At 38.6% G+C, this 25,399-nt stretch overlaps 1 protein-coding gene across 1 annotated transcript in view; it reads left to right on the top strand.

Moving 5' to 3' along the window:
• Positions 1–351: 351 nt before the first annotated feature.
• URI1 (URI1 prefoldin like chaperone) overlaps positions 352–25,399 on the top strand; it is a 64,650-nt gene continuing 39,602 nt past the window's right edge. Inside the window, exon 1 of the mRNA XM_019642744.1 lies at positions 352–775. Within this exon, the coding sequence (XP_019498289.1) occupies positions 665–775 (111 nt within the window). The 5' untranslated portion in view covers positions 352–664. The remainder of the gene's footprint in view (positions 776–25,399) is intronic.

Here is a 25,399-nt window from a genome sequence, read left to right as displayed (position 1 = left end):
AATACACATGCGAAATATAATTGCATTTTTAATTCATTAAACAGGCCCAGGAAAGATTTGAATTTGCTAAAATTAAATGGCTTAAGAAACAGCTTTAGTGCATGAATTAAGTTCTTTCCACCAGACGCGGCACCAAACGACGTGGGGCACACAGCTAGGTCAGCGCTCACTGTGCGTGGACGCCGGTTAGAACGTAAGCCTCCCGCGGGCTCCAGGGAGACGCAGCCCCGGCCTACGCCAGCCCCCGCCGCGCGGCTCCGGAACCGCGCGACTCCCGGGGGCGGGGCGAGGGCGGGGCCGCGCGCGCTTCCCGGCGTGCCGCGCGGGGCGGGGCGAGGGGCGGAGCCTGCAGCGGAGGCGCGGCCGCCACAGGACGCCCGGCTCGGCCCGGCCACCGGACGGCACCCCTCGCTCTCGGCGGCCGGCCTGCTGCTCCGAGGCGGCGGCGGCGGCGGGCGGCATGCGTGTGTGAGATGCGGCCGCGGGCAGTCCGGACGCGAGCAGCGGCCTCCGGGGCGGCGGAGAAGGCAGGCGCGGCCTCCTCAGCGCGGGGCGCGCAGTGCATGAGGGCGAGCACGCGGGCGCTGGGCAGCTGCCGGCCACGCCGCCTCCATAAACACTTGTTTAGGACTCGTTCGCCCCGCTGAGGTCCGGGCGCCCCGCCATGGAGGCCCCGCCCGACCCCGGGCCCCACGCCTCGGCCTCGGCCTCGGCCTCGGCCGCGGCGCCGCTGCGCGCCCCGGAGGTGGCGCGGCTCCGCGAGGAGCAGGAAAAGGTAACAGGCCGCGGCCCGGCCCCGCGCTTCCGCCGGTGGTCTCGCGAGGCGCCCGCTCCCCGGCTTGTCCGCGGCGCCCGGATCCCCCTCCCCGGGGCTGGGGCCCTCCTCGGGGGCCGACTGCCCCCGGCCGAGCCCCTCCTGCCCACCTTGGGCCGCAGCCCCGCGGCCGGGGGCCCAGCTCGCTCGCGAGCCCGCGCCGGGGAAGGAGCACGGCCTCTAGGCCTCGAGAGAGCGCGTCGGGAGAAACTTTCGTCACGTGCTTTTGTTGTCTTTTGTTTGGAGCCCTTTGACCTTAGAGGGGAGGGCAGGGATGGGGAAGAGGGGTGTGACTGTCTGTCTAACGTGTATATAGAAGTGAGTTTTTAAACTTAAATGCGTACAGCCGTGCGTGGGGATTTCTTTTTGGTGGGAGGCACGCGCTGTGAGTGGAAGCGTTCACCTAATTAGCCTGTTACTAAACGTTGCTAAAATGTATCCTCGTTGTTGCTCTTTATCGTTGCACTTAAAATTTTTTGTTAGGTTTGTAAGGATACCCTTCATGTGCGGTTCCAACTTTGGTTGTTTAGTATCTGTCAGAATGGAATGCTACTTCAGTAAATTCAAAGTTCAATTGAAATTAAAACGCCAATCGTAGAATAAATAAGTTTGAATATACCAATAAAGAGGGAAGGAGATTTTGTATTTCCTCTTGGGATTGTAAATGAAGCAGTTTACCCAGTTTTAGAAATACAGTGTTACTGTTCAATCTGAGATTTTTTTCCTTTGGATTTTGTAGCATTTCAGGCTAACAGTATCTGCTGAACGTTTGAAATTTTTACTTTGAAAAGCAGTATTTTCTTAAAATGTCCTATGTCATATTCGGGGAGAGTATCATGATTAAAAGGGTTGGGCGGTTTGTTTCCACACTGTCAGCAGTGAGAATCCCTGGCTTCTATTGAACATTCCTGTGTAAAAAATGACTACTTACATAGGTGTACAAATATACTTATTCATTTCAGCTAGATGCGGGAATTCTCATAGAACCTAAAAAATCCTGGTTCGCTTGCAAAGCACCTGTTGTGGGAATTTTTCCTGCTTGAGCTGGTTGGTCTAAATTCTTTTGAGTGTTGGATTTCCTTTTCTGAGAGCCATTTTTCTCCAGTACTGTATACAACTGTTGAGTATTAAACGTGGCCTTTTTCAAGATGGTAATTTAAACATCCAACAAATTTGTCACGTTTGAATCATAAGATACTAATGGATCTTATTTTTTTTTGAAGTGAAAAAAAGAAAGAAAAGACAGCTTTTTGCGAAACCAGTTTGTTCATTTTTGGCAAACTTATTTACAGTTTTTGTTCTTTTAGAAAATGTGAAGCAGCCCCTCAGAAGATGGTGTTCCCATCGCCCTTAGTCTATCCTGTAGAGCAGCGGTTCTCAACCTGTGGGTCGTGACCTCTTAGGGGGGTCGAACAGACGCTTTCACAGGGGTCGCCTAAGACGATCGGAAAACAAAAAGATATTTACATTACGATTCATAACAGTAGCAAAATTACAGTTATAGAGTAGCAACGAAAATAATTTTATGGTTGGGGGTCACCACAACATGAGGAACTGTATTCAGGGGTCGCGGCATTAGGAAGGTTGAGAACCGCTGCGTAGAGGAGTTACTTTCGTCTCCTCATCGTACAAGTGTGCATAATGCTGACTTGATATGTTCAAAAGAGATATCCTGGTTTTATTCTGATGTCAGTGTGACTGAAATACAAAGGATACACGGGGTGCTCTGAACAGCTTCTGGTATGGTACCCAGTTACCGCCTGCCCAGGTCCAGTCCTCTGGGAACCTGAGTGACTATTTTAGCTGACATTGACTGTGTTGCCAGATTACTTTGCCTGTGTTTTGGTAGCGCTTTTGGGCATGTAAAATAAGCATGTGCATGTCTGTCAAGTGTATGTACAATTCTTCCCAGTTCATGATACGGCCCCTCAGTAAATACCAGTAGACTAGACGATGTTTTAAAGGCTCTGTTTCAGTGGACAGGAGACCCAAAATACACTGGTAGCTAGCTATACTGTAATTATAGTTTAGTGTAGGGAAATTTCACCTAGTAAATAGTCAGACACTTTTGTGAAGGACTTTACTTAGGCTTGAAAACCAACCCAACTGTAGGAGTATAGTGAACTCTAGTGAAGAAGTGTTGGGACATTGTTGGGATGGAAAAGGGAAGATGGCACAACAGCTTTATACGAGGTTGGATGGATAATTAGGTTCACGAACTCATCCTAGAAAGAGTGCTACCTACCTCATTGCTGACTATCACTACGGTCACCCACCTTCGAAGTCCTCCCCTTGGGAAGCTACGCACCGACGCCAGCTCCTAGTCCACCCTTCAAAGCAATTTTGGAACTCTTTTTCTGGAATGGCCATCAGAGCTGTCATCGTATTACCCTTGATGTCCTGAATTTCATCAAAATGTCTTCCTTTCAATATTTCTTTTATCTTCGGGTAAAGAAAGAGGTCATTGGGGGTCAAATCAGGTGAGTAGGGAGGGTGTTCCAATACAGGATTTGTTTACTGGCTAAAATCTCCCTCACAGACTGTGCCGTGTGAGCTGGTGCATTGTTGTGATGCAAGAGCCGTGAATTGTTGGCGAAAAGTTCAGGTCGTCTAACTTTTTCATGCAGCCTTTTCAGCCCTTCCAGAAAGTAAACTTGATTAACTGTCCAGTTTGTACAAATTCATAATGGATATCCCTCTGATATCAAAAAAGGTTAGCAACATTGTTTCAACAAGTTCGTGAACTTAATTGTTAGGCCTTGTATTATTTGGCACTTAGTGTTCCTTTATATATGACAAATTAAATGTGCTCCAGGACTTGGCCTTTCCCTACCTGGGCTCTGTGAGAGAGAATGACTTAAATGACTGGTTTTTCAGTTTCCTCTAGGATGGACCTCGTACCTAGCAGTGGTGGGCTCTAGAGATGCCCAGGAGAAAGTGGATTCATGACGCACAGTGGGTACCTTAGCTTTAGGGCATTCTTTTTCTCTGGGAACCTTGGTGGAAAAGGGCTGCTAGGTAATGTGGTAAATGTGTGTTGCTCATCAGTTTATTGTTTTTTATTTTTAATTCAGCTAAGGAGTATAACAGGTTTTACCTCGGTCCCTCTCTGTTTTTCCTTGTTTATCCTTTGGAGCAGTGAATAACAAGGACAAAAAGATTAGTTTCCTGAGGAAAAAAGACAGAGGTGGGGCATGAATGAGCCACGACCCCAAGAATGACAATTTCTTTAGTAAATGGACAGTATCAGGTATTGTAACATTGTTTTCACTTGTAACACCAGTGCTGAAACTTTTGCTTATTCCTTTTTGAGCGAACAAAAAATCATGTACAGAAAGGTTCCTTACAGCTTTGTTTATAATAAGAATAATAAAACGAAAACTCCAACACTAGGGGATGGGTTAAATAAATCACGATACATACAAGGAGCTTTTATGCAGGCATTAAAAATTGTAGAACAGTATGTATTAAGTGGTTAGTTATGTTTGCATGTATAGAAATATTCACACACTTTATGTAGGAAAACACCATCCATCCAGTGTTTCAAAAGCACACAATTTCATTTCCCATTTTACCTAAAAGTGAGTGAAATTGGATGGAATTTCTTAAAGGATGTTGATAAAACATGTTAGTTTTAATGAAAACTGGGATGTTGTACCTTTAATTATTAAATACTTTCTGGTCCTGAAAAATAGCTCTTGGCTGGTTTGAACACCACTTAGGCAGGTTTCTTTCTTTCTTTTTTTTTTTTTTTAGTTGAGCCATCCTGCCACCTGTTGGCAGCTCAGCGACAGCTCAGCTCGGGCTGGGCATCGAACTGCTGTTACTCAGAGCTCACACTCTTGAGTGAGCTCTTAACCAACTGAGCCACTCGGCTGGCCCTGGCAGGTTTATTTCTTGGTTACTCCTGAGTTGATAGATAAAATTTATCCAAACATCCATTCCCCATTTGGTTTCCTTTTTTCTTTTTTTCTTTGGAGGTTTTATTTACTCTTTAATTCTCTGTCAAAACATACAGGGGCAAGAGGGAACTTGGAATGGCTCTCTTTTCTTTATTTTGTTCTTATAACCAAATCTGTATTTACCAATAGCGGTGAAATGCTTGGTGGGAAAATGTAAGCTACTTAGGAGCCTCTCTGGACTGACCTTGTCATAAAATTTATGATCCAGGACTGTAGTGGAGTGTCTTGGGCTGTTCTAGGGAAGTTTTGTTGAAATTTTGGTTTCTTGACTAAGGTGATATTTCTGTGACATCTATATTTTATATCTCCAGATACAGTTACCTTTTAGAATTACTGAGATTTTATTGTAATGTGAAAAAAGTACTATATAGTATTATTTTTATAAGTTTATTTGCAGGATAGTAGTAACTTTGGAAAACTCACGTAGATAATATTTTTATCTTATTGTAATTATTACTGAGTAGCTCTTGTAATTCTCACTTGGAGTTTTGGAGTAATTTATACTTTGTTGCTATAGAACCTAGGGTATTCAGTGCATTAAGAGTAAATTTTCATAAAGCAAAACAATTTCGTTAACGAAGGGTTTTCATATTTCTCATGATAAACTAAATTGCATGTAGTTTAAGAAACTGTCTGCCATGTTCCCCATGCAACAACTGTTCTTCTCTCCGAGCCCAAGCCATGGAATTTTCAACAGGTGTTTATTGAGAACCTCTTACAGGCCCGACGTGTTCTGCTGAGGATGCAGTAGTGAGCGAGATGGAGAAGGTCCTTGCTTTCATGGAGAGTGCATTCTGGTGGTAGGGACATGGAATAGGCACATTAAAAACGTCAGTAGCATGTGATAGGTAAGCCTAGGTAGAAAAAGAAAGTAAGGAGTCACCCCAATAAATTTAATGAAAAAAGAAAAAGTGAGGTAAAGTGAAGGTCTGAGTGGAGGGACTGTTAATGTAAGTGAGGTGGTCAGGGAAATCGTGTCTCATGGCATCACTTGAGCAGAGCCCTAAGGTAAGTGGGACGTGAGCTGCATGGATGGCTATTGAGCGGCTGTTTTAGAGAAAAGCTTTCTAGTCCCAGCAGGCTTGTCTGAATGAGTCCGGGCGAGAGCTGTTTCCGAACAGTGTAAGGATTTGGGTTTTTACTTTTGATAGATGAGAAGGCATTGGAATGTGTTTTGAGATTCATACTAATCTTAAATTATAAGCTTCCATTTGTCACGCATGAAGAAAGGATAGCATGGGATTGTATTATCTGGAGTGAATTCTGTGTGTGCCAGATGTTTACAAATTTGGCATTAGAACCTTTGTTAACTCTTAATTTTTCAGGTGAACCATTTGGGTTGCTTCTGTTTTTTACCCTGAACTTTCTCATGGGGTATTTGGGTTTTCAATTTTACTTATGCTTGTTTTCCAGAGTTGACACTCCTGTCAGCAGTGGGTGACGTTCCAGCTACTCTTCGTCCTTATCACCGCTTGGTACTGTCTGCCCTTTTCATATTTGCTAGCCATTCTAGTAATCACTAATGAAGTTGATCACCTTCTTAAATATTTATTGGCTATTTGCATTGTTTTTTGGTAAAATACCTGCTCATCTCTTGTCCATGTTTTCTTGGGATGTTTGCCACATTCTAATTGATTCATAATAATTCTTTATGTACTTTGGATATGAGTACTTTTTCAGGAATGCTTTGTAAATTTCTTCGGTAGTTTGTGGCTCGACTTGACACTCCATAATGGTGTCCTTTGATGCGCGGAAATTCTTAATTTTAATAAGCACTTCCTTTATGGTTAATGTCTTGTTTTTATGAAGTCTTTTCTACCCCAGTGTTTGAAGATATTCTTTTACGTTATCTTCTAGAAGCTTTATTGTTTTGCCTTTCATGTTTAGATCTACACTCTACCTGGAATTGGTTTTGTGTATAATGGGGGGGTTGCAGTCAGGTTTTATTTTTTACTATATAGATATCTAGTTCCCTATCCCCGTTTATTGGAAAGATTGTCCTCTTTCCATTGTATTGCCATCTTTGTCATAAATCAGGTGACAATATATATGGACCTGTTTCTTGACTCTGTTCCACTGGTCTATTTGTCTATTTTTACACCAAACCTACACTGTCTAATTATTATAGCTTTACAAATCATCTTGAAACCTGGTAGTGTATATTTTGTTGTGATTCCTCAAGATTGCTTTATTTTATTTTTTCCAATCCTTACGCTGTTTATTTCTTTTTCTCGCCTTTTGCACTGGCTCAAATTCCTAGTGCAACAGAAATGGTGATAAGTGGGTGTTAGTGGTAAACTTAAAAAAATTCACCATCAAGTATGATGTGTACTGTGGATAATTTTGTATTTACTTTTTTTTTTTTAAAGATTTTTTTTTTATTGGGGAATTGGGGGGATGGGAACAGTGCTGGGGAATTGGGGGAAGGGGAACAGACAAGTTGCTGTCGTTTTGTTCTTCAGTCTAGTTGTGGAGGACGTTGCTTCACTGGCCCAAGTTGGCACCATCATTGCGCTCTTCCCGGGCGAGGCAGATCAGTCGCCGGCTTCTGGACGGCTGCTCACTGCGGCTGCTGGCCGCTCACGCTGGCTGCTGGCCGCTCACGCTGGCTGCTGGCTACAGACGGTAGCCCATGGCAACCCACTGCCACAGGGGCTGCAGCCCACTCCGTCGCCGGCGACCCACGGCAGCCCAGCTCCAGGTTGAGCTGTTGTTCAGCATCTTAGCTGCAGAGGGCAGTGTCACTGGCCCTCATGTGGGATCCGAACCGGGGCCCTCTGGCATCCCAAGCGAGTTCTTAACCATCGCGCCACTCGGCAGGCCCTGTATTTACTTTTTATGAGATTAAGGAAATTTTCTTATATTCCTAGTTAGCTAGTAGTTTTTCTAAATGGGTGTTGAGGTTTAGAAAATGCTTTTTCTAAATTGAGTAATTATAAGTAATTTACTGAAGAAAATGTATTTGATCTTTTTAGTGTTGAAGTTCTTTTTTAAAAAAAATTTTTAAGAACAGCAAAGTTGTAAGAATAAGTTTGCTTATAGCCAAAGATACATTTTGTAAGTAGATGAGATTTCAGATCTAATTACTTGTGAGTTTTATTTTAGAAAAATTGTATTATTGTTAGCACTTAACTATTGTGCCAGTCATGTGCTGTGAGAAGAAACAACTTTGGTTTTAGTCGTTTGGAGGTTATTAATGAACATTACAATACAGTGTTTTGAGAGGGAATAGACTCCATTTTTATTGTGTTTGGCCTTCCCCAGTGGAGTGAAAGACAAGAACAGCTCCAGAATAGGCGGGGAATGAACGAAGGGCCTGCAGACTCTGGGCTCTGACCAGGACCGCTCCCTGCTGTTCTCCCACTCGATGTTTTCATCTTGGGGTTACAAATCTTTGAGCTTGTATCATCATTCTTGCCTTTATCTCCAGATTGATGAGCTTCTATCATTTTAGTCTGTCCTAAGGTAGTTATTTTTTTTGAAGCTAAAACTGTTTATTTTGAAAAACTGTAAAACAACAGAAAAGTTGAAAGAATAGAGTCATCAATAATATTTTGTTCCATATGCTTTTTCTTTCTCTTTTTATATTTCTTTTTACTTTCTTGTTGAACCACTTGAAAGTAAATTGTAGACATCATCACATCCCTAATACTTAAGCACATATCATTTAGAACAAGGTTATTCTACGTAGTCACAATATCTTCTTTATACACAAGAAATGAACATCGACACACAATAATAGTATGTAAAATATTCAAATTTCCTTAATTTTTTAATAAAAACATTCTATATAGCTCTTTTTCAATACACGGTCCAAAGACTGCATTTGGCTGTCTTATCGCTTTAGTCTTCTTTTATCTAAATAACCCCCCTGCCTTTATTTGTCTTTCTGAAATTAGTATTTGGAGTTTATGACAGTTTTTGTATAGAATGCCCCACAATTTGGAGAAGTCTGATGAATGTAGTGAAGAAACAAAGTTAGACATTTTTGGCAAGAATATTACATAGATGATGACTTCCTATTGCATCACATCAGAAAACGCATGTTACTTTGTCCTGTTATTGGTATTGCTAATTACTTGGTTAAGGTAATAGCTGCCAGAACTCTGCGCTATCAAGGTACCTTTTCCCTGTGTAAGGAATAGTACTTTAAGTGGTAATAATACCCGAAGACAGTGTAAATATCCTGTTGCCCAACCACCCTTTACCATGGATGAGCCTTGCCTAAATCAGTTAACTATATTGCTGTTTGCAATTGGTGATTTTCTAACATTTATATTTACAGCTGGCATTTTTCTGTAAAGATGTGCATCTGTCTTCCTTTTACTAGCACTATAAACTGGTTTTTTAAACAAATTTTTATTTAATTCAACCTGTTATAATTTGTCATTATTCCTTTTGATGCTCAGATTGTTCTCAATTTGGCCAGTGGGAGACCCTTCAGGCTGGCTCCTGCATCCTTCTGGCATGTCCCATCATTCTGTGATCATTACCTTGCTTCCCAGCAAAGGTGTCCCTGGCTTACCTTGTGCTAGTTTTCTTGCCTTAGTCCTGAAATTGACTGTTTCTTCAGGGAGTCCTGGTTCTTTTTAATGAGAAATGCTCAGAAAGGAGGATCTGGACCCATTGTTACTGGGATGGTATTGCATCAAGGCCCTTTCAGTGGACAGTGCTGAGGAGATACATTAACTTCAGTAACCAGGAGAAATAGTCACCACCACTTACCATCCGACTCCAAGGGGTCCTTTTACTTTTTAAGTAATTTTTACAAATAATTTACAGAAGAATGAGGGATAGTGAAAACAACTTTATTGGATATTTTACTAAGAATGTAAACATAGCAGTTCTCTTTGTATTGAGTAAATTTTGTGCACAAAGATTGTAACAGATGTGAGGGTACTACTGCCACATGTCCTTCCAGGAGGACGGGGCAATCTAGGCTCTTGGCGTGGGCTCTTACAAAATGCAGGGCTGGTTGAATGACTGACTGGATGGGAATACCCTAGTTCCTTTTTGTTCTTAGAAGTATGTTATTCATTCATTGATACTTTCCCCCCTCATTCAAGTCAGTCGTCAACCTTTATTCAACATCTACTGTATTCAGATGTGTATAGTTCTCTGCCCAGTTGGCATGGTTTGTGCTAGGACTTAGGGAAGTACAAAGATAAGCCCATTTCATAATTCCTACTGTCAAAACTCATTTCAACCTGTCAGGGTCTTCCCCCCCACTCCCAACCTCTGACTTGAAGAAACTTAAAAACTTCTAGGAATGGAAAAAGCAATAGAATTTAGAGAGCTTTTGTTCCAGCAATCTTATTTATTGTGATAATATATTTATAAAATAAAATTTTCCATTTTAACCATTTTTAAGTGGAATTAATTACATTTACTGTTATGCAACCATCACCACTGTTTCAGAAACTTTTTCATCCCAAACAGAAAGTCTGTAACCATTAAGAAGTGGCTTTCCCATTTTCCCCTCCCGTGATGTCGCGACCCACGCACCAACCAAGCGCTTCCGACTCGTCAGCCAGGAGCTTACCGAAAGGGTACCTGAGAGGATTGGGTAGGAGACTAGAAAAGAGAGAGACGAAAGCTGGGGACAGGAGGTCCGTTCAGTGCTGATGGCAGAGAGTGGCCTCGTTTATTGTTTGTACACAGCTTTTATAGCAAAAGTAGCTTTCCTTAGGTAGGGGGTTTTGGGAGCAATCGCCCCGAAGTGAGACAGAACACAGCAAGTAGAAACTGTTAACAGGATGGCCTTGCACTCTGTAACTTTCAAGGTTGTCTGTGACGTTGGCTGTTCTTTCTTCAGCTGCACAGTGGAGATGAGACCTATCCGGCAACCTTTCCACGCTGCTCACCCGGGCCTGAGAGCCTGTCAGCTTGCCAGCTGTCAGGATTAACCCTTACTGCAGACCTCTGGCTCTCTACATCTCCCCATTTTTTATGTTTTAAAGCAAACCTCTGATTTAAGAGGCGGTGGTTGGCCCCCACGGCAGCTGTGCCTGTCTTAGGTTGTCCCTCCTCGAGGGACCTTACCCGTCATTGACTCACCAGCCATCTTACAGCAGGCCCTCTGCAGCTGTGTCTGTTTTAGGTTGTCCCTCTCCCAGGGAACTTACCCGTCCTTGGCTAATCAGCCGTTCTGCGGGGCCAAGCCTCGCGGGGCTAAACCTGGGGGTGGAGGTGGAGCATAAGCATTGGACACAAAAGATATAAACTAGAGGGTGAACAACATGGAGACAATTAGCACAGGAGTCGATGATTATCGACCCCCATCCACAGCCATGTGCGATGAGCTCCTTACTGAGAGCCTGATGACGGGCTTTGATGACTGTTTCGTGGACTGAACATAAGCACAAGATTAGTAGCAAAAGAACCATAATTTTCTAGCAGGATCCAAGTTCTTGAGGTGTAATATTACATTTTGTGCCAAATTTTGGACCAATAAGTCCCAAAGCTGAAATCTATACTCCGCCAAGTGCCCTGAAGGTGATTGCTATTTATTTGTATTATGTATTATTTATTTTCCTATATGATACCTGTAGGTAAGTTGGTGGCGTATGATCTCGACCTTAACTCCTATTTTTCCAACTATGATCTCTAAGACATTGATTCTTAATTTCTTTTTGTATCCACCTCTTTTGGATATGAACATGAAATGTTAAAGACTGTTACTTTAAAGCTTTTTATAGTATTATAATGGGAGACTGTTGTAGTGATTGTAGTAGCAATGATTTTAAGCTATGAATGATATAACTGTTGTGAAGCTTTAAAATATTATTATGAATCCTAACCTATTTTTTATTTTTTATTACTATGAAGGCTTGTATCCCAGGACCTGCAATCCTGGGTCCCTCAATAGTGATTGACAGGGGACTAAAATACTATGCCCTCTACAATTGGTAAAACTGCCAATTGTGATAAGAATCCTTATATTTAAAATTCTCCTACGACTTTGCAATTTCCAATTAGGATGATATTAGAGACATACTTACCTGTTGTGAGTATGTCTTTCTCTCCCTCATCCTGCGTCCCTAGGAAAAAATATAGACATTTCTCCCCCCACACAAGGACCGAATCTAGTCCTTGTTAGATAAAATTGTCCATTGTAAAGACGTTGTAAAGAAGTTTAAAAACTGTGAAAATCTGAAATTTTAAAAATTCAAAAAATGAATTTAGTTAAGGTTGGTATCCTTGGTACCCAAGGAATACCTATAGTCTCACCCTTTTTGTTTTATTAATTGATTTGTTAGGGATTGATGGGTACATGTTTTATGTTAGTATAGCCATGTTTGTATGATTGAATATAAGAGAATGATTAAATAAATTATACTGGTGAATTTTGGAGCGAGAACATTTTAATGTCCATGATGTTGAGAATAATTTTGTGGAGTTGGTCTGGAAGGATGAAAGGCGTCCCCCTCGCCAACGAGACTACTCCGTATGTGTGACTGACCCCCAAAGTAAAAAATATACTTATAATTGATATACTTAAGAATACCTAAAGTTAATTAAAGTTACTTATACTTAAAAATACCTACAGTTAAACAAAGTTCATGAACCTTAAAATTGACTACCTTATACTTAACCTTACCTAATGTTAATTAAACTTAACCCTATAATTAAAAATAACCTAAAATCAAGTATACTTGACCTTACTTTTATACTTAACCTTATACCTAAAAATACCTAAGATTAATTATACTTAACCTTATACTTATACTTAACCTTATACTTAAAAACACCTAAAATTAATACTTAACCTTATACTGAAAATTAGTCAAAATTAAGATACTGGGTGGTTTAAAAAAGATTTTATCCCATTAATATCTCCTAGGAGTTTGGAACATCTATTGAAAGATTTAAGATGGCCCATCTAATTGAAATCTTTTGTTACTAAATTGAAAGCGAAGTTGCCGGAGCCCCCATTACTTGGTGATGAGCAGCAACCTGCCTTTTTACTGTTTCGGTTTCTCTTTTGTTGGAACTCTGTCGGGGAGGAATATTTTTTATAACCTTGAAAAGCATAGGCTTTTGTAATGTAATATTTGATACATTAATAGATTTTTGTTGTTGTTCCTCCCCCGCCTGAAGTTTTCTATTAGTCCCCTCTCCGCCACCCTGGGGTAGCGTCTTTTTATACCCCCCTCCCCCCTATGAAGCCTCTGAACTGGCAGTGAGACTGTCCTGCACCAGTTCCCAAAGTGAAAGGTGAAAGTACTTGGCTTGGAGGCTTTTCTGTCTCCTCCAGCGCCTGATGCTCTCTGAGCTGCCTTCCAGCCCTTTCCCATTTGCTATCCAATATGGTGGCTAGTCTAACCACCTGTGGCTATTAAATTTAAAATTAAAATTAAATAAAATTAATTAAAATTAAAATTTTCTTTTTGCATATTTCAAGTACTCAGTAGCCACATGTGGCTGTTGGCTCTTGCATTGGACTGCGTTGATTTGGAGATTTTCATCATCAAAGAAAATTCTACTGGCCAGTGGGGGTCAACATGTATATTCTCACTTGTTTAATAATTTCAAAGTGTCTTCCTCTGTCATTTTTCTTTTTCTTGCTATTATGGGCAGAAATTGACAATTTCTGAATTGTCAACTGTGTTTAAAGCTGAAAACAGACTATAAAGATGGTGTCTCCAGGCTTTTATACATTTTTGAAAGATGACGCAGTGCCTTGGGCAATACAGTAGGAAAACAGAAGGATGATTTTTCACTAATGGTTGTATTGTCCTAGGTGATTCCATGATTCTTCTGTTTCTTATTAGTTTTTTTTTTTTAAGCAGTTAGGAATAATAGAGAGTAATCATGAAATTACTGGGATGATGAAATAACAAGAAGTAGGAAAAATATAATCATTAGGATTCCTATACTCTTAGACTTACAGAAAGGTTTACTGTGCTCATATAGTAATTAACTTGATAAAATGAACTTTATTCTTTTTTTAATAAGTGAATTTTCTCCTTATTCTTTGCAAGACATCTAAAAAAGAAGTCTTGAAATGTCAGTCTTTGCAAATAGCTAGAACAGCTCAAAAAAGAAATTAAAAAACTCAGATTGGGTTCAGTGGATTCGGATATTTTGCATTCAGATCCATCACCACAGTGTTCTTCCTTACCTTCCCCCCAGTCTACATTTGAATCTCCCTTCTTCTATAGTGAAAACATTGGTTCTCAACATCTATATTGATTCATTGGCTCTGTCCTACATTATCCACAAAATAGTTCCAGAGTTACTACATGAATACCACTGCCAATAGCAAGCCTATGAAGCAAAGTTCCAAGATTTCTTTGCACTTTCATTTGTTCTTACAGTTAACCCCCTTGGGGTATGCAGTTAGGGTACTGATCGCAAAAGCTACTTGAACTACTAGATTTTTTTTTTCCTCTGCAGTTATATTTTAGATTTGATACACAGATTCTATTTGCATTCAGTTTTAGCGTTTGCTTTTTAAAATCAGTTTGACTTAATTTTAGTTTTTGAATACATAAAACAATTTACATGGTTAAAATCACAACTACAGAGGGTGCCAAAAAATGTATACACAATTTAAGATATGAAAATAACTGTATTAAAATTGTAATACTCAATATATAGCGATAACAAAAGATGAATGCAAGTCATGTGTATACATTTTTTGCCCCCCCCCATATCAAAAGGCTACTGAGGTATTCATTCCTATCCCTGCCCCCCTCCATCGATAGCCATTTTCATTAATTTCTAGTTTATGCTTCCTGTGTTTCTTCTTTAAAAATAAGTACTAAAATATGCTGCCTTATCCCCCGCCCACCTTCTTCCACAAAAGATAGCATACTATATCTTGCCCCTTGTTTTTCTCATTAAGTGGTTCACTGGGGAATTACTCGGGTTCAGGGAGCTTCCTCATATCGTGCAGTTGCATAGCACTCCATTGTGTGGGCATGTTACTGGATATTCAGCTGGCATCTTACTGATGGGCACTTGGTGGTTTTCAGTCTCTTGAACATACAAATAATGCTTTAGTGAGTCGCTCTGCATAGGTTGTTTCTCATTTGTGAAGTGACTTCAGGTGAAGTCCTAGAGGTGGGATTCCTGGGCCAAAGGGTGAATTGGTTTAGCTTTATAAACCATATTTATGATTACTTTCTCAAAGAACAGTAACTCTCAATTTAATTTACAATAAATAAATTGATAAATAAAGAGGTAAGAGGCTAGAAGAACAAGATGTTCAAAGGCTAGACAGCAGTGTATTGAGTTGCTTGAATTGCTATTTTTTGAGATCTCCGCTGACGTTTTCAAGTTATCATTTCTTAACTGGAGGCAGTGATTCCTGGCTGTTCTTGGTGGTTCCACTCTTGCTTCCCTTCTACCTATTTTCCAGAGCTGTGTTGTTGTTTTTTTTTAAACAATGTAAGTCTAATTATGTCATTTTGTCACTCTCATAATTCTTTGGTGGCTTCCCATTGTACTTAGTATAAAATTCAGGGTCATTAAAATGTGATTTAAGACCCTTGTATTGTCTAACTTGTCTCTTTCCAGGTTCATTTCTGGCTACTCCTCACTTATTCACTGTAACTTAAGATAATGCCATAGCTTTGGGGCAGGGAGGCAGAATGTCCTAAATATGTTGCTGCTGAAAAGACTATGTTTGCTTGTTTTTAAAGAGATCCTAATATAGTATAGCAAAAATTATCCCAGTTAATCTGGGCTTGTTTGTTCCTAATCCTTTAATTTCTTGATTTTATAAATGGAATAACATTAAAGTTATTGTAAATGAGTGCTTTTTCCAAAGAACAAAAAGACAGCACTGAGTTGGTTACATGCCAGGCACTGTCCTAAGTTGTAGACTGTGATACACAGGGTATCTTTTCTGCCTGAAGGGACTTATAGATTTGTAAGGAAACATGTTAACAGTAAACATAATACTGTGTGATAATTGCTCGCTCTCATTTGCTTTTCATTTGTTTCTCAACCTCTACTGTAAGCTAGTTTCTGCCTCCATATTTTCACTGCAGTTAGTCTAGCTGAAGTTTTATTCCATTTCACTTGCCGAACTCTGCGCCCTCTCTCAGCTCTGGCCTTACTTGACCCCGTGCTTCATTTGAAACTTAATTGCTCCCTGGTAAACTCCTGAAACTCTCTGTACCGCAGGAACTTTTGTGCCTGTGCTTTTTCCTGGTTCTCCTACCTGTCTCTCTATTCCCACTTAATCTCTTGAGTTCCTTCATCTAATCCTTCCATGTTGGTAATCTCTATACCTGCCATTTTTGACTGTCGTCTGTTTTTCACTCTTCATGTCCTCTCTCTCCTATCTCTGCTCTTGCCCAAAGCCCAGACATGTTGCCTATTGGGCGGGCACCTTTGCTGGGGTGGCCCACAAGCAGTTCAGTCTCATTTACTAAAAGTGAAGTGATCATCTTTGTCCCCAATCTATGTGTTATACATCCTCATCCTGATACTGGGCAACTCTATTCAAACTGGAATGTTTTCCGTCTGTCCTGAATCACCTCCTCATACCACTGATTTATTAAACTTTGTCAATTCTTTCTGTCTGATACATACCTTCTATCCTAAGGGATCACTAGTTTATCTCATTTAGGCTCCTACTTGAAAAATAATGTGTCAGATTTTTCAGTTAAATGTTACTTTTAATTGTTTGCGTTCTGATGTTAACTCACTGTGCTTTTATTTTTGCAGTTTTAATCTGTGAACATGTTCTATTTGTTTAGGTCTTTAAATTTTCTCATCCATTACTTAGTTGAGATTTAACTCTACCCATCTTGTCATATATCTCCCACTTGTCAAATTTGTTTTTATTTCTTTATTTTTCTTTTGTTAATAAAATACTTTATATTCTATTTTAAGCTCTCAGCAATATAGTTATATGGTTTTTATTTTCCTTTTAGTTATTACCTTAGAGATTACAATATGTATTCTTTTCTTATTACAGTCTACCTTAAATTAGTGGGAAATTATTCACTGCTTTTCTGAAATTTTGTCACTGACAAAATTATTCAAATCATGGTTTGCTAGTTTAATTTCATTAACCAACCCTCCTTCATTTGTGCTATTGTATATTTTACCTCTACATGTGTTTTTAACCCCCAAAACACTAGGATTATTATTTTAAACATTAATGTTTATCTATTGTAAGCTGGTAGTTTTTATTTCCCAGCATTTTAAAGATGCCATTCCATTATCTTTGACTTCTTCATTTCTGTTAGCTGCCCATCATTCTTTTGTTCTCTTCCCTGAAGAATTTGAATATATTTCCTACTCTGTCTGCTTTTGGATGTTTCTCTTCATCTTTATTTTTTAGGCAATTGATTATCATGTGCACAGATGAGGTTTTGTTTGTGTTTAGCCTGCTTTGAATATGTAGAGTTTCTTGAATCTGTTACTAATGATTTTTGTCAGTTTAGAAAATTCTTATCCACTCTTCAAATATTGGCTTTGGGTCATTGTCTCTCTTCTCTTTTTTTGGTACTCTGAATGTACATGTATTAGATATTTTTACTGTCTCATATCTCTTTCCTGTATTTTCTAGCCTTCTTTTACCCTGTATGCCAATTTGGATACCTTCTATTGACCTGTATTCCTGTTCACTAATCCTTGGTTCGTCTATCTAGTCTACTAGTAACCCATCTGCTAAATGCTTAATCTTTGATTATTATGTTTTATTTTTAGAATTTATGGTTTGACATTTTAAATGGATTCTGACCCTCTATTGACACCTCTAACCTTTCCTCTATTTTCATGAATGTATTAATCATAAACTATCTGCAGGTGTATAAATCAAATAAGAGTCTGTTTTTGTTTTTGTTTTCTCGGTTTGTCATCAGCTGCTTTTGCTTTCACAGACTGTTTTGTAATTTTTTATTAGATGCCAGACATTGTAACAAAAAATGGTAGAGACTCTAGATGATGTTACCTTTGTTCAAAGAGGGGCTAAGTTTTCTTTTAGCATTTAGGGTACCAGTGGATCAGCGTAACTCAGGTGAGAGTTGTTTTGGATTTTGTTAGGGCTGGTCTGTTGAATTTTGCTCCTATTCCTAGCATGCAACCCTTACTCCTAAGGCATATCTCTAATTCCATGTGTAGTATGTCTTTTTTATAAGTTGTGTGATCTTTTATGTGTAGTTCTGTTTCTCTTCTGTTTTGGTGGGTTATTTGCCTATACTTGTACCAGTACCACATTTTCTCGTGAGGTTTTGATATTTAGTAGTAAAATTCCTCTAGCTTTATTCTTTGTCAAGATGCCTTGACTGTTCTTGACCCTTTGCTTATTCATGAATATTTTAGAATCAGCTTTTTCAATACTCACAAATAACCTGCTGGGGTTTTGCTTGGAGTGCATTGAATCTAAAGATCAGTTTGGGGAAAATTGACATATTTACAATGTTAAATTTTCTAATCCATCAACATGATATATCATCTATTTATTCAGTTTTTTCATAACTTCTTTTTATATTGGCTTTTTAAAGCATATACATCTTGCACGTGTTTTAGATTTATCCCTATATATTTATTTTTATTGCATTTTATAATTTATTTGCTGTTTTATCTTTTGCTGGTATGTAGACATATACATACTTGATTTTTGCGTATTGACTGTTAAATTTACTTGAATTCAAATTGCTGGTCTGTATATACTGATAGTATGTGTATAGATATGTACAGTCATGTTGTCTGAGTAATAGTTTTATTCTTTCCAGTTCTTAAGACTTTTATTATTTTTGCCTTATTTAATGACCTTGGACCTTTAGCACAGTCTTGAATAAAATCTCGCGATAGTAAGCTTCCGTATCCAGGTCTGCATATCACAGGAGCAGCTTTAAATATTTCCCCATTACAAATGATGTTTATTGTAGGCTTTTGGTACTCTTTACGAAAATAAGGAACTGTTGTCTTATTCCTAGTTTGCTACTTTTATCATGAATGGGTGTTGAATTTTCTCAAACGCTTTTTCTATGTGTATTGAGGTATTAATGTGGTGAATTAATTAGTTTTTTTAAAATACTGTACCCCATTGCATTCCTGGAGAAAGCCCCCTTGCTTATGATGTGTTTACCTTTTTATATATTGCCATACTAAATTTCATATTAAAGTGAGCTCTGTTGAAGCAGAGGTGAAGCTGGCTTATATAGAGAAGAATGCCTGTCCCCCAGTCCCTGATTGGCCCATTTCTATGCAAATGAAGACTCCAAATCGTCACAGTTTGATTGGTCCAAATAGCATGGAGTCGCTGTGATTGGTTGGTGAAGGTACACATGAGCATATAGCTGCACAGCCCCAGTTGGCCTGAGCAGCTCTTCAGTTCATTGGTTGATTTTCAAGCCTAGGAGCTTCTTTATAAGGGTTTGCTCAGGTGGTAGGATCACAGTGCAGGAGGTAGGTAGCCCAGTGCGGATTTTCCCTGAAGTGCAGAGAGCATGAGGGGCTGCTGTTTAGCAATTACTACTAGACTGTTTATAAATTTGAGCCCAGTTAGCCACCCGGAATCCTTCTTTTTTTAAAGATTTTATTGGTGAATTGGGGGAGGGGAACAGACAAGCTGCTGTCCTTTGGTTCTTAAGTCTAGTTGTGGAGGACGTCGCTTCACTGGTCCATGTTGGTACCATGATCGTTTTGCTCTTCCCAGATGAGGCAGTCGGTTGCCTGCTGTTGGATGGCCGCTCACAGCAGCTCATGGCAGCTCTTGAGGCTGCTGGTGGCTCACGCTGGCTGCTGGCCGCTCACGGTAGCTCACGGCAGCCCACTGCAGCCCACGCCGTTGCCGGCGACTCACAGCAGCCCATCTCCAGGTCAAGCTGTTGTTCACCATCTTAGCTGTAGAGGGTGCAGTGTCACTGGCCCACATATGGGATCCGAACTGGCGACCCCGCTGCTCAGAGCTGGCGCTCCCAAGCCAACTCTCAACCAACTGAGCCACTCGGCTGGCCCCCCGGAGTCCTTCTTAACAGGCACATTAATTTTCGGGGTCGACAGTTTCATGAGGGATATTGGTCTGTTTTTCTTTCCTTGTAATGCCCTTCTTAAGTCTTGGTTTCAGCGTTATGCTGACCTCATAAAACTACTCTCATTTTTGTGTATTTTATGAAAACATTTGTATGCTGTTGGTATTGTTTCTAACTTAAATGTCTGGAATAATTCATCAGTGAAGCTGTCTGGGCCTAGTATTTTCCTTGGGTATTTAAAAATGTGGACTCAATTTCTTTGTCAGTTAAAGGACTGTTTAGGTTTTCTATTTCTATTTGTGTCAGTTTTGGAAATGTGCTTTTCAAGGAATTTTCATTTTTAATCTTAAGTTTTCAAATTTTTTGGCCTTGAGTTATTCATACCATCTCCTTATCTTTTTAGTATCTGTAGGTTTGATAGTGATGACCTCCTTTTAATGTCCGTTATTTGCAATTTGTATGTGTTTTTCCCCCTTAATTACTGTTTTCCTATGGGTTTATCAATCTTATCAATGTTTTTTTAAAAAAGAACCAATTTTTGACTTTGATTTTTCTTTGTAAGTGGCTTTCTACTTTGATTTCTGCTTTTATCTTTTTATCCCTTTAAGAAATTCCCTGTTGGCTGTGATTATTATTATTTTTTCTAGCTTCTTGAGATGAAAGCTACTAGAGAAGAAAAAGCCGCTGATTTTTACCATTCTTTATAACATATATATTTTGAGTTTTACATTTTCTTTAATCATTACCTTAGGTACCCCACACATTTTATATGTTATTTTTATTAATCATTTAAAATACTTTCTAATTTCTGTTGTGATTTGTTTATTGACCCACAGTTATTTAGACATATGTTCCTTAATTTGCAGACATTGCGTATTTTCTGCTTTTCTATTGTCATATTTAATTCTATTCTGGTCAGAGAACACATTTTGCAAAACAAATTTAAGACTTGCCTTATGGCCTAGTATAAGATCTATTTTGGTCAATGTTCCATAATTTACTTGGAAAGAATATAAATTCTGCAGCTTTTGAGTTCCATATGTTTGTTAGCACAAGTTGATTGAATGTGTGGTATTGAAGTATCTTATATCCTTGTTGATTTTTGTTTGTTTGTTTGCTAATTCTACCAGTTATGAAGAGATTTAGAATCTCCATGATGGTGTGTATTTATCTTTTTCCTCTTTTTTTAACCTTTATACATTTTGAAGTTATGTCATTCGTTGCATATAAATTTAAGACTGCAAAAGGTCAATTGGCATTTTTATCAGTCTGAAAATTTTTTTATCTCTAGTGATGCATCTTGCCTTCAGGTCTCCCTTGTCAAATAATAATATGATTATATCAGCGTATTATTTTTTTTTGCGTCTTTTCATGATATATCTTTTTCTATCTTTTAGCGTCAATCTATTTCTGTTCAAAATGTGTCTCTTAGAAACAGCATATAGTTATGGTTTTAAAAATTCAGTCTGGACAACTGTTTCTTTTATCTAGGATATTTAGTCTATTTCTGTATAATGGAATTATGGATATATTTAGTTTCACTCTATCACCTTTCTACTTGATTCTTTACTTTTTATTTTAAAAATTATAATACAATATGAAAAACATAATATTTATCATTTTAATCATTTTGAATTGTATATTTCAGTGGCATTAAGTACATTCACATTGTTATACAACCGTCACCACTATCCATCTCCAGAAGTTTCTTTTTATCTTGCAAAACTGAAACTACCCATTAAACACTCAGTCCCCCTCCGCCTCCCCCACCTCAGGAAGAACCATTGTACTTTCTGTCTCTGAATTTGACTACTCTAGATATCTCATATAAGTGGCTTCATACAGTATTTGTCCTTTTGTGATTGGCTTATTTCACTTAGTATAATGTCTTCAAAGTTTATTCATATTATAGAATATATCAGAATTTCCTCTCCATAGTATGTATATACCCCATATTGTTATTCGTTCATCCATTGATGGACATGGATGGGTTACTTTCACCTTTTGCCTATGAATAATGCTGCTGTGAAATGCTTTCAGTTCTTTTGGATATATACCCAGAAGTAGAATTGCCGGGTCATATGGGAATTCTGTGTTTAAGTTTGGAGGAACCACCATACTGTTTTCACAATGGACACACCATTTTACATTTCACAACAGTGTATAAGAGTTCAAATTTTTCCACATCCTCAACAACACTTGTTAATATATTTTCTTAAATAGCCGTTCTAATGGGTATGAAATGATACCTCATTGTGGGTCTATTTGACCTACCTTTATGTTCTTTTTTTCTCTGTTTTTTTTTTGGGGGGGGGTTCTTCCTTTGACTTAATCAAACACACCTTATTGTATTTTCGCCCCTCTTATTAATTTGTTCATGATACATTCTTTTTTACTGTGGTACTTTAGCACTATACTTTATATATTTGTTAGCACTAAGTATACTATATATTTATACTATATTTTTGATTTCTACTAAGGAAATTTTTCCTGGAGATCACAACTTGCATTCATTCATCCGTCCCACCGCTTGCATTGTTGCTTCCATGCTTCTAATTCTATGTATTTTGAACACCACAGCATTTTATTAATCGTTCTGTGATCAATATTGATTTATCTTTACCTTTTTAAAAAATACCTGTACAGTTGCTCTTCAGTTCTTTCTGCATTTGTATTGCTCTGAATAAGCCCTGTAGCATTTCTTTCTGCCCCAGCTTTATTGAGCTGTAGTTGACGTATGCCACTGTGTGTGTTGAAGCTGTCCAGTGTTGATTTGATACACTTATCTATTGCCTTAAGCAACACCTTAGCATCTGCTGACACCTTCACCATGTCACATAGTTGCCTGTTGTACTTCCTTCAGTGAAAATCTGCTGGTGCAGGATTCTGTTTCTGTGTGAAATGTTTTTAGTTTTCCTTTATGTTGGAAGATCTGTTTTCTGTGTATGTAATTATAGATTTTCAGTTATTTTTTCGGCACTTTAAGATTTTATTCTAGTTTTCAGTTTCCATATTTTTTGTTGAAGTTATCTCTAGCTCTAAGTCTTGGTCTTGCTCCTTTGAAGGCAGTGTGCCTCCCCCCTGACCCTCCCCTCTGCTGCTTGTGGAAGGTGCTCTCTTCCTTTCCTTTCATCAGTGTCACTATGTTGTGCCTCCATGCACTCTATTATTTGTGATTACTCTTTAATGAGTTGGTTTTTTTGGGAGGGGATCTTTACAGCCATGTTAGACACAGTCCAATGTTTGTGTAAAACGGGACTGGGTTTGAATATGAGAAACGTGTCAGAAGCCCGTGTGGGAGAAAACTGGGCTAAATATAAAAGTAAGGTTAAGACGAGCATTTTGATTTCATCCTAGCCACATGTTTTGAATAAGAACGTTTAAGTGTTTTAATAAGCGGCTCTATATAATTGGAATTAACTTTAGCTAGCAGTTTTGGTATTTTTGCTTTTCAGCATATTTAGAAAGTAAATTTATATAAAATTTTTATACAGAAACACTCAGTGTATTACAGTTTATTACTGTTGATTGTGATTTTTTTGTTAGAAACCTGTAGTCAGTTCTTTCCTTCTTTGCAAAGTGGTTTATTTAAAAGACCTGTAATGTTTTACTAATTTTGTTCAAGTATACTTCTTTTATACTTTGGTAATAACATCTACATATCTATTTAATTAATTGACAGTATGTCCTTTACAAAATTATTTTTAGCCTTTTAGGTAATTGTCAGAAAACAGTGCATGTCCAGTATCAATTATTGGGTTGTTGGAGAAGTCATGACGCATTTTTGCAACGAAAAACATGGAAAAAGTATGTCATGACTTTCCCGACAGCCCAGTAGCTGTCGTCACCGCTGGTATTTTCCCTTTTTGACTCAGCAGCGTTAAAACCAGAGTTGTACGGTCTGACTTGAAGACATAGGCTAGCAGGAGAAGCAACCATATAAATATAGACAGCCCTGATGAGCACCGTCCTCAGCTTGTTACTTTATACACTAACCAATACAGGAAGAATTTGAAATTGCAATACATGACAAGAGTTTTAGAAGTGAAGTGAAGCACTTTGAGAGACGTGTCATTTGAGACTTGCACACTTACCTTTTAGGTGTTCTACTCCAGTCCAATTTTAACGTGACACTGTGTTTAACATGGAAAATTCATGGGCTGATGCCCCCTAGTGGGCTATTTCCAAAATAAATAGCACAAATGGACATAGGGGATGGAGGTATTAATACATGTGAAATCATTCCTTCTTTCCTTTATAAAGTAATTTTTAAAAAGTCACTTCTGAGGAAAAACAGCAAAGGGATTATTATTCCTGTATTCCATATACTTTATATATTCTAAAATGTATCAAATATTACTTTAACCCTTTGTAAGAGAATGTACATGTATGTTAGCTGGACACTGATGTAAAGAAAAATAGGTTGTTGGGTGGGCTGTCTGTCATTGTCGTCCTATACATCTAACTCGATTAGTTATGAGTGCCTTAAAAATATGATGAAATGTGATAGTAATTACAGGGCTAGCCCACTACCCTCTCCCCCCAAACACGCATGCGCGCACATCAATGGACTTGGGAACTTTGTTGTTCATACTTAGTTGCTTGACTTGAAAGGTCCAGGAGCTGTATGAGGCATTGGAAGAAATAAGGATTTTTGTTGGTGAATTGAAGCTTATTTGCTTTTACTGACGTTATTGGAAAAGCCTTGTTTGTGTGTGATGGGGTTTATGGAGGAAGTGGAGAAGTAGCAGCAGTGTTTTAAGAAAGACTTCAGATGGAAACAGCTGATTTTCTTTAGTTACCCAGTAAGATGCATGATGGTTAGAAGCTGTCCGATATAGTGCATATAGGTTTGGAGATAAGATAGAACTGGTTTTAAAACTGATTTTGTCTCTTACCAGTTCTTGGGCACTTCTGTAATATTGTGTATGTTACTTCATCTCTGAACACAGGTTTCCTCTCTTTAAGGAGAGGTTAAAGCCTACCTTATTGAACTGCTCACAGCTTGCTTTTTATTACATAAAGTGTTGGCAAAACTCTGTTGCTATTATTCTTAGAGTAGGGGCAATTTTGAGTTATGAAGAAAGTGCACCATGTGACTTATTGACTACTGAGTTGTTGGTAAAGACACTTAATGAGAGAATGTATCTTAAAAAGTGGTAAATCAGCCCATATCCCCTTTTCTTTACTGTGGCCGTTTTGCTGTGCTAGTACCTAAGTACATGTCTTATTTATCAATTCCTGGCTTTAAGTGCGATTATATTCAAGAATTTACTAGGTCAATTATTTTAATTGTTGAAGCCTGCTAACCAATTCTTTTAAAGGGATCCAGTAAGATTTTTTTTTTTGTCTTTAGGAGTAATAGTTGCATGTTTCGGCAGGTTTAACTTACCAAAAAAACCCAAAACTTGGTATCTATCTTATTTTTAAAAAAAAAGCTTTTGTGAAGGACAACAAAGTAATGAAATGTTTTTTGTTTTGCTTTGGTTTTCAAGAATTACTTATAGAATCAGGCTCATTATGTTATAGTGACTTTATTTAATATCTAAAGGAATTAATCTGAGTCCATTTCCAGAGGAAATGAGATTATTTGGAATTATTTAACTTAACAGAAAAATAAGATTCAGGTTTGAATCATAAGATTTTCTTCCTTCTAAAACTTTCCTTGGTAGCTAAGTTGT

The sequence above is a fragment of the Hipposideros armiger genome, unplaced genomic scaffold (assembly GCF_001890085.2).
Source record: "Hipposideros armiger isolate ML-2016 unplaced genomic scaffold, ASM189008v1 scaffold_4, whole genome shotgun sequence".
Lineage (NCBI taxonomy): Eukaryota > Metazoa > Chordata > Mammalia > Chiroptera > Hipposideridae > Hipposideros > Hipposideros armiger.
Note: the sequence above shows the minus strand (reverse complement) of the source record. Positions and strands in the feature narration are given on the sequence as shown.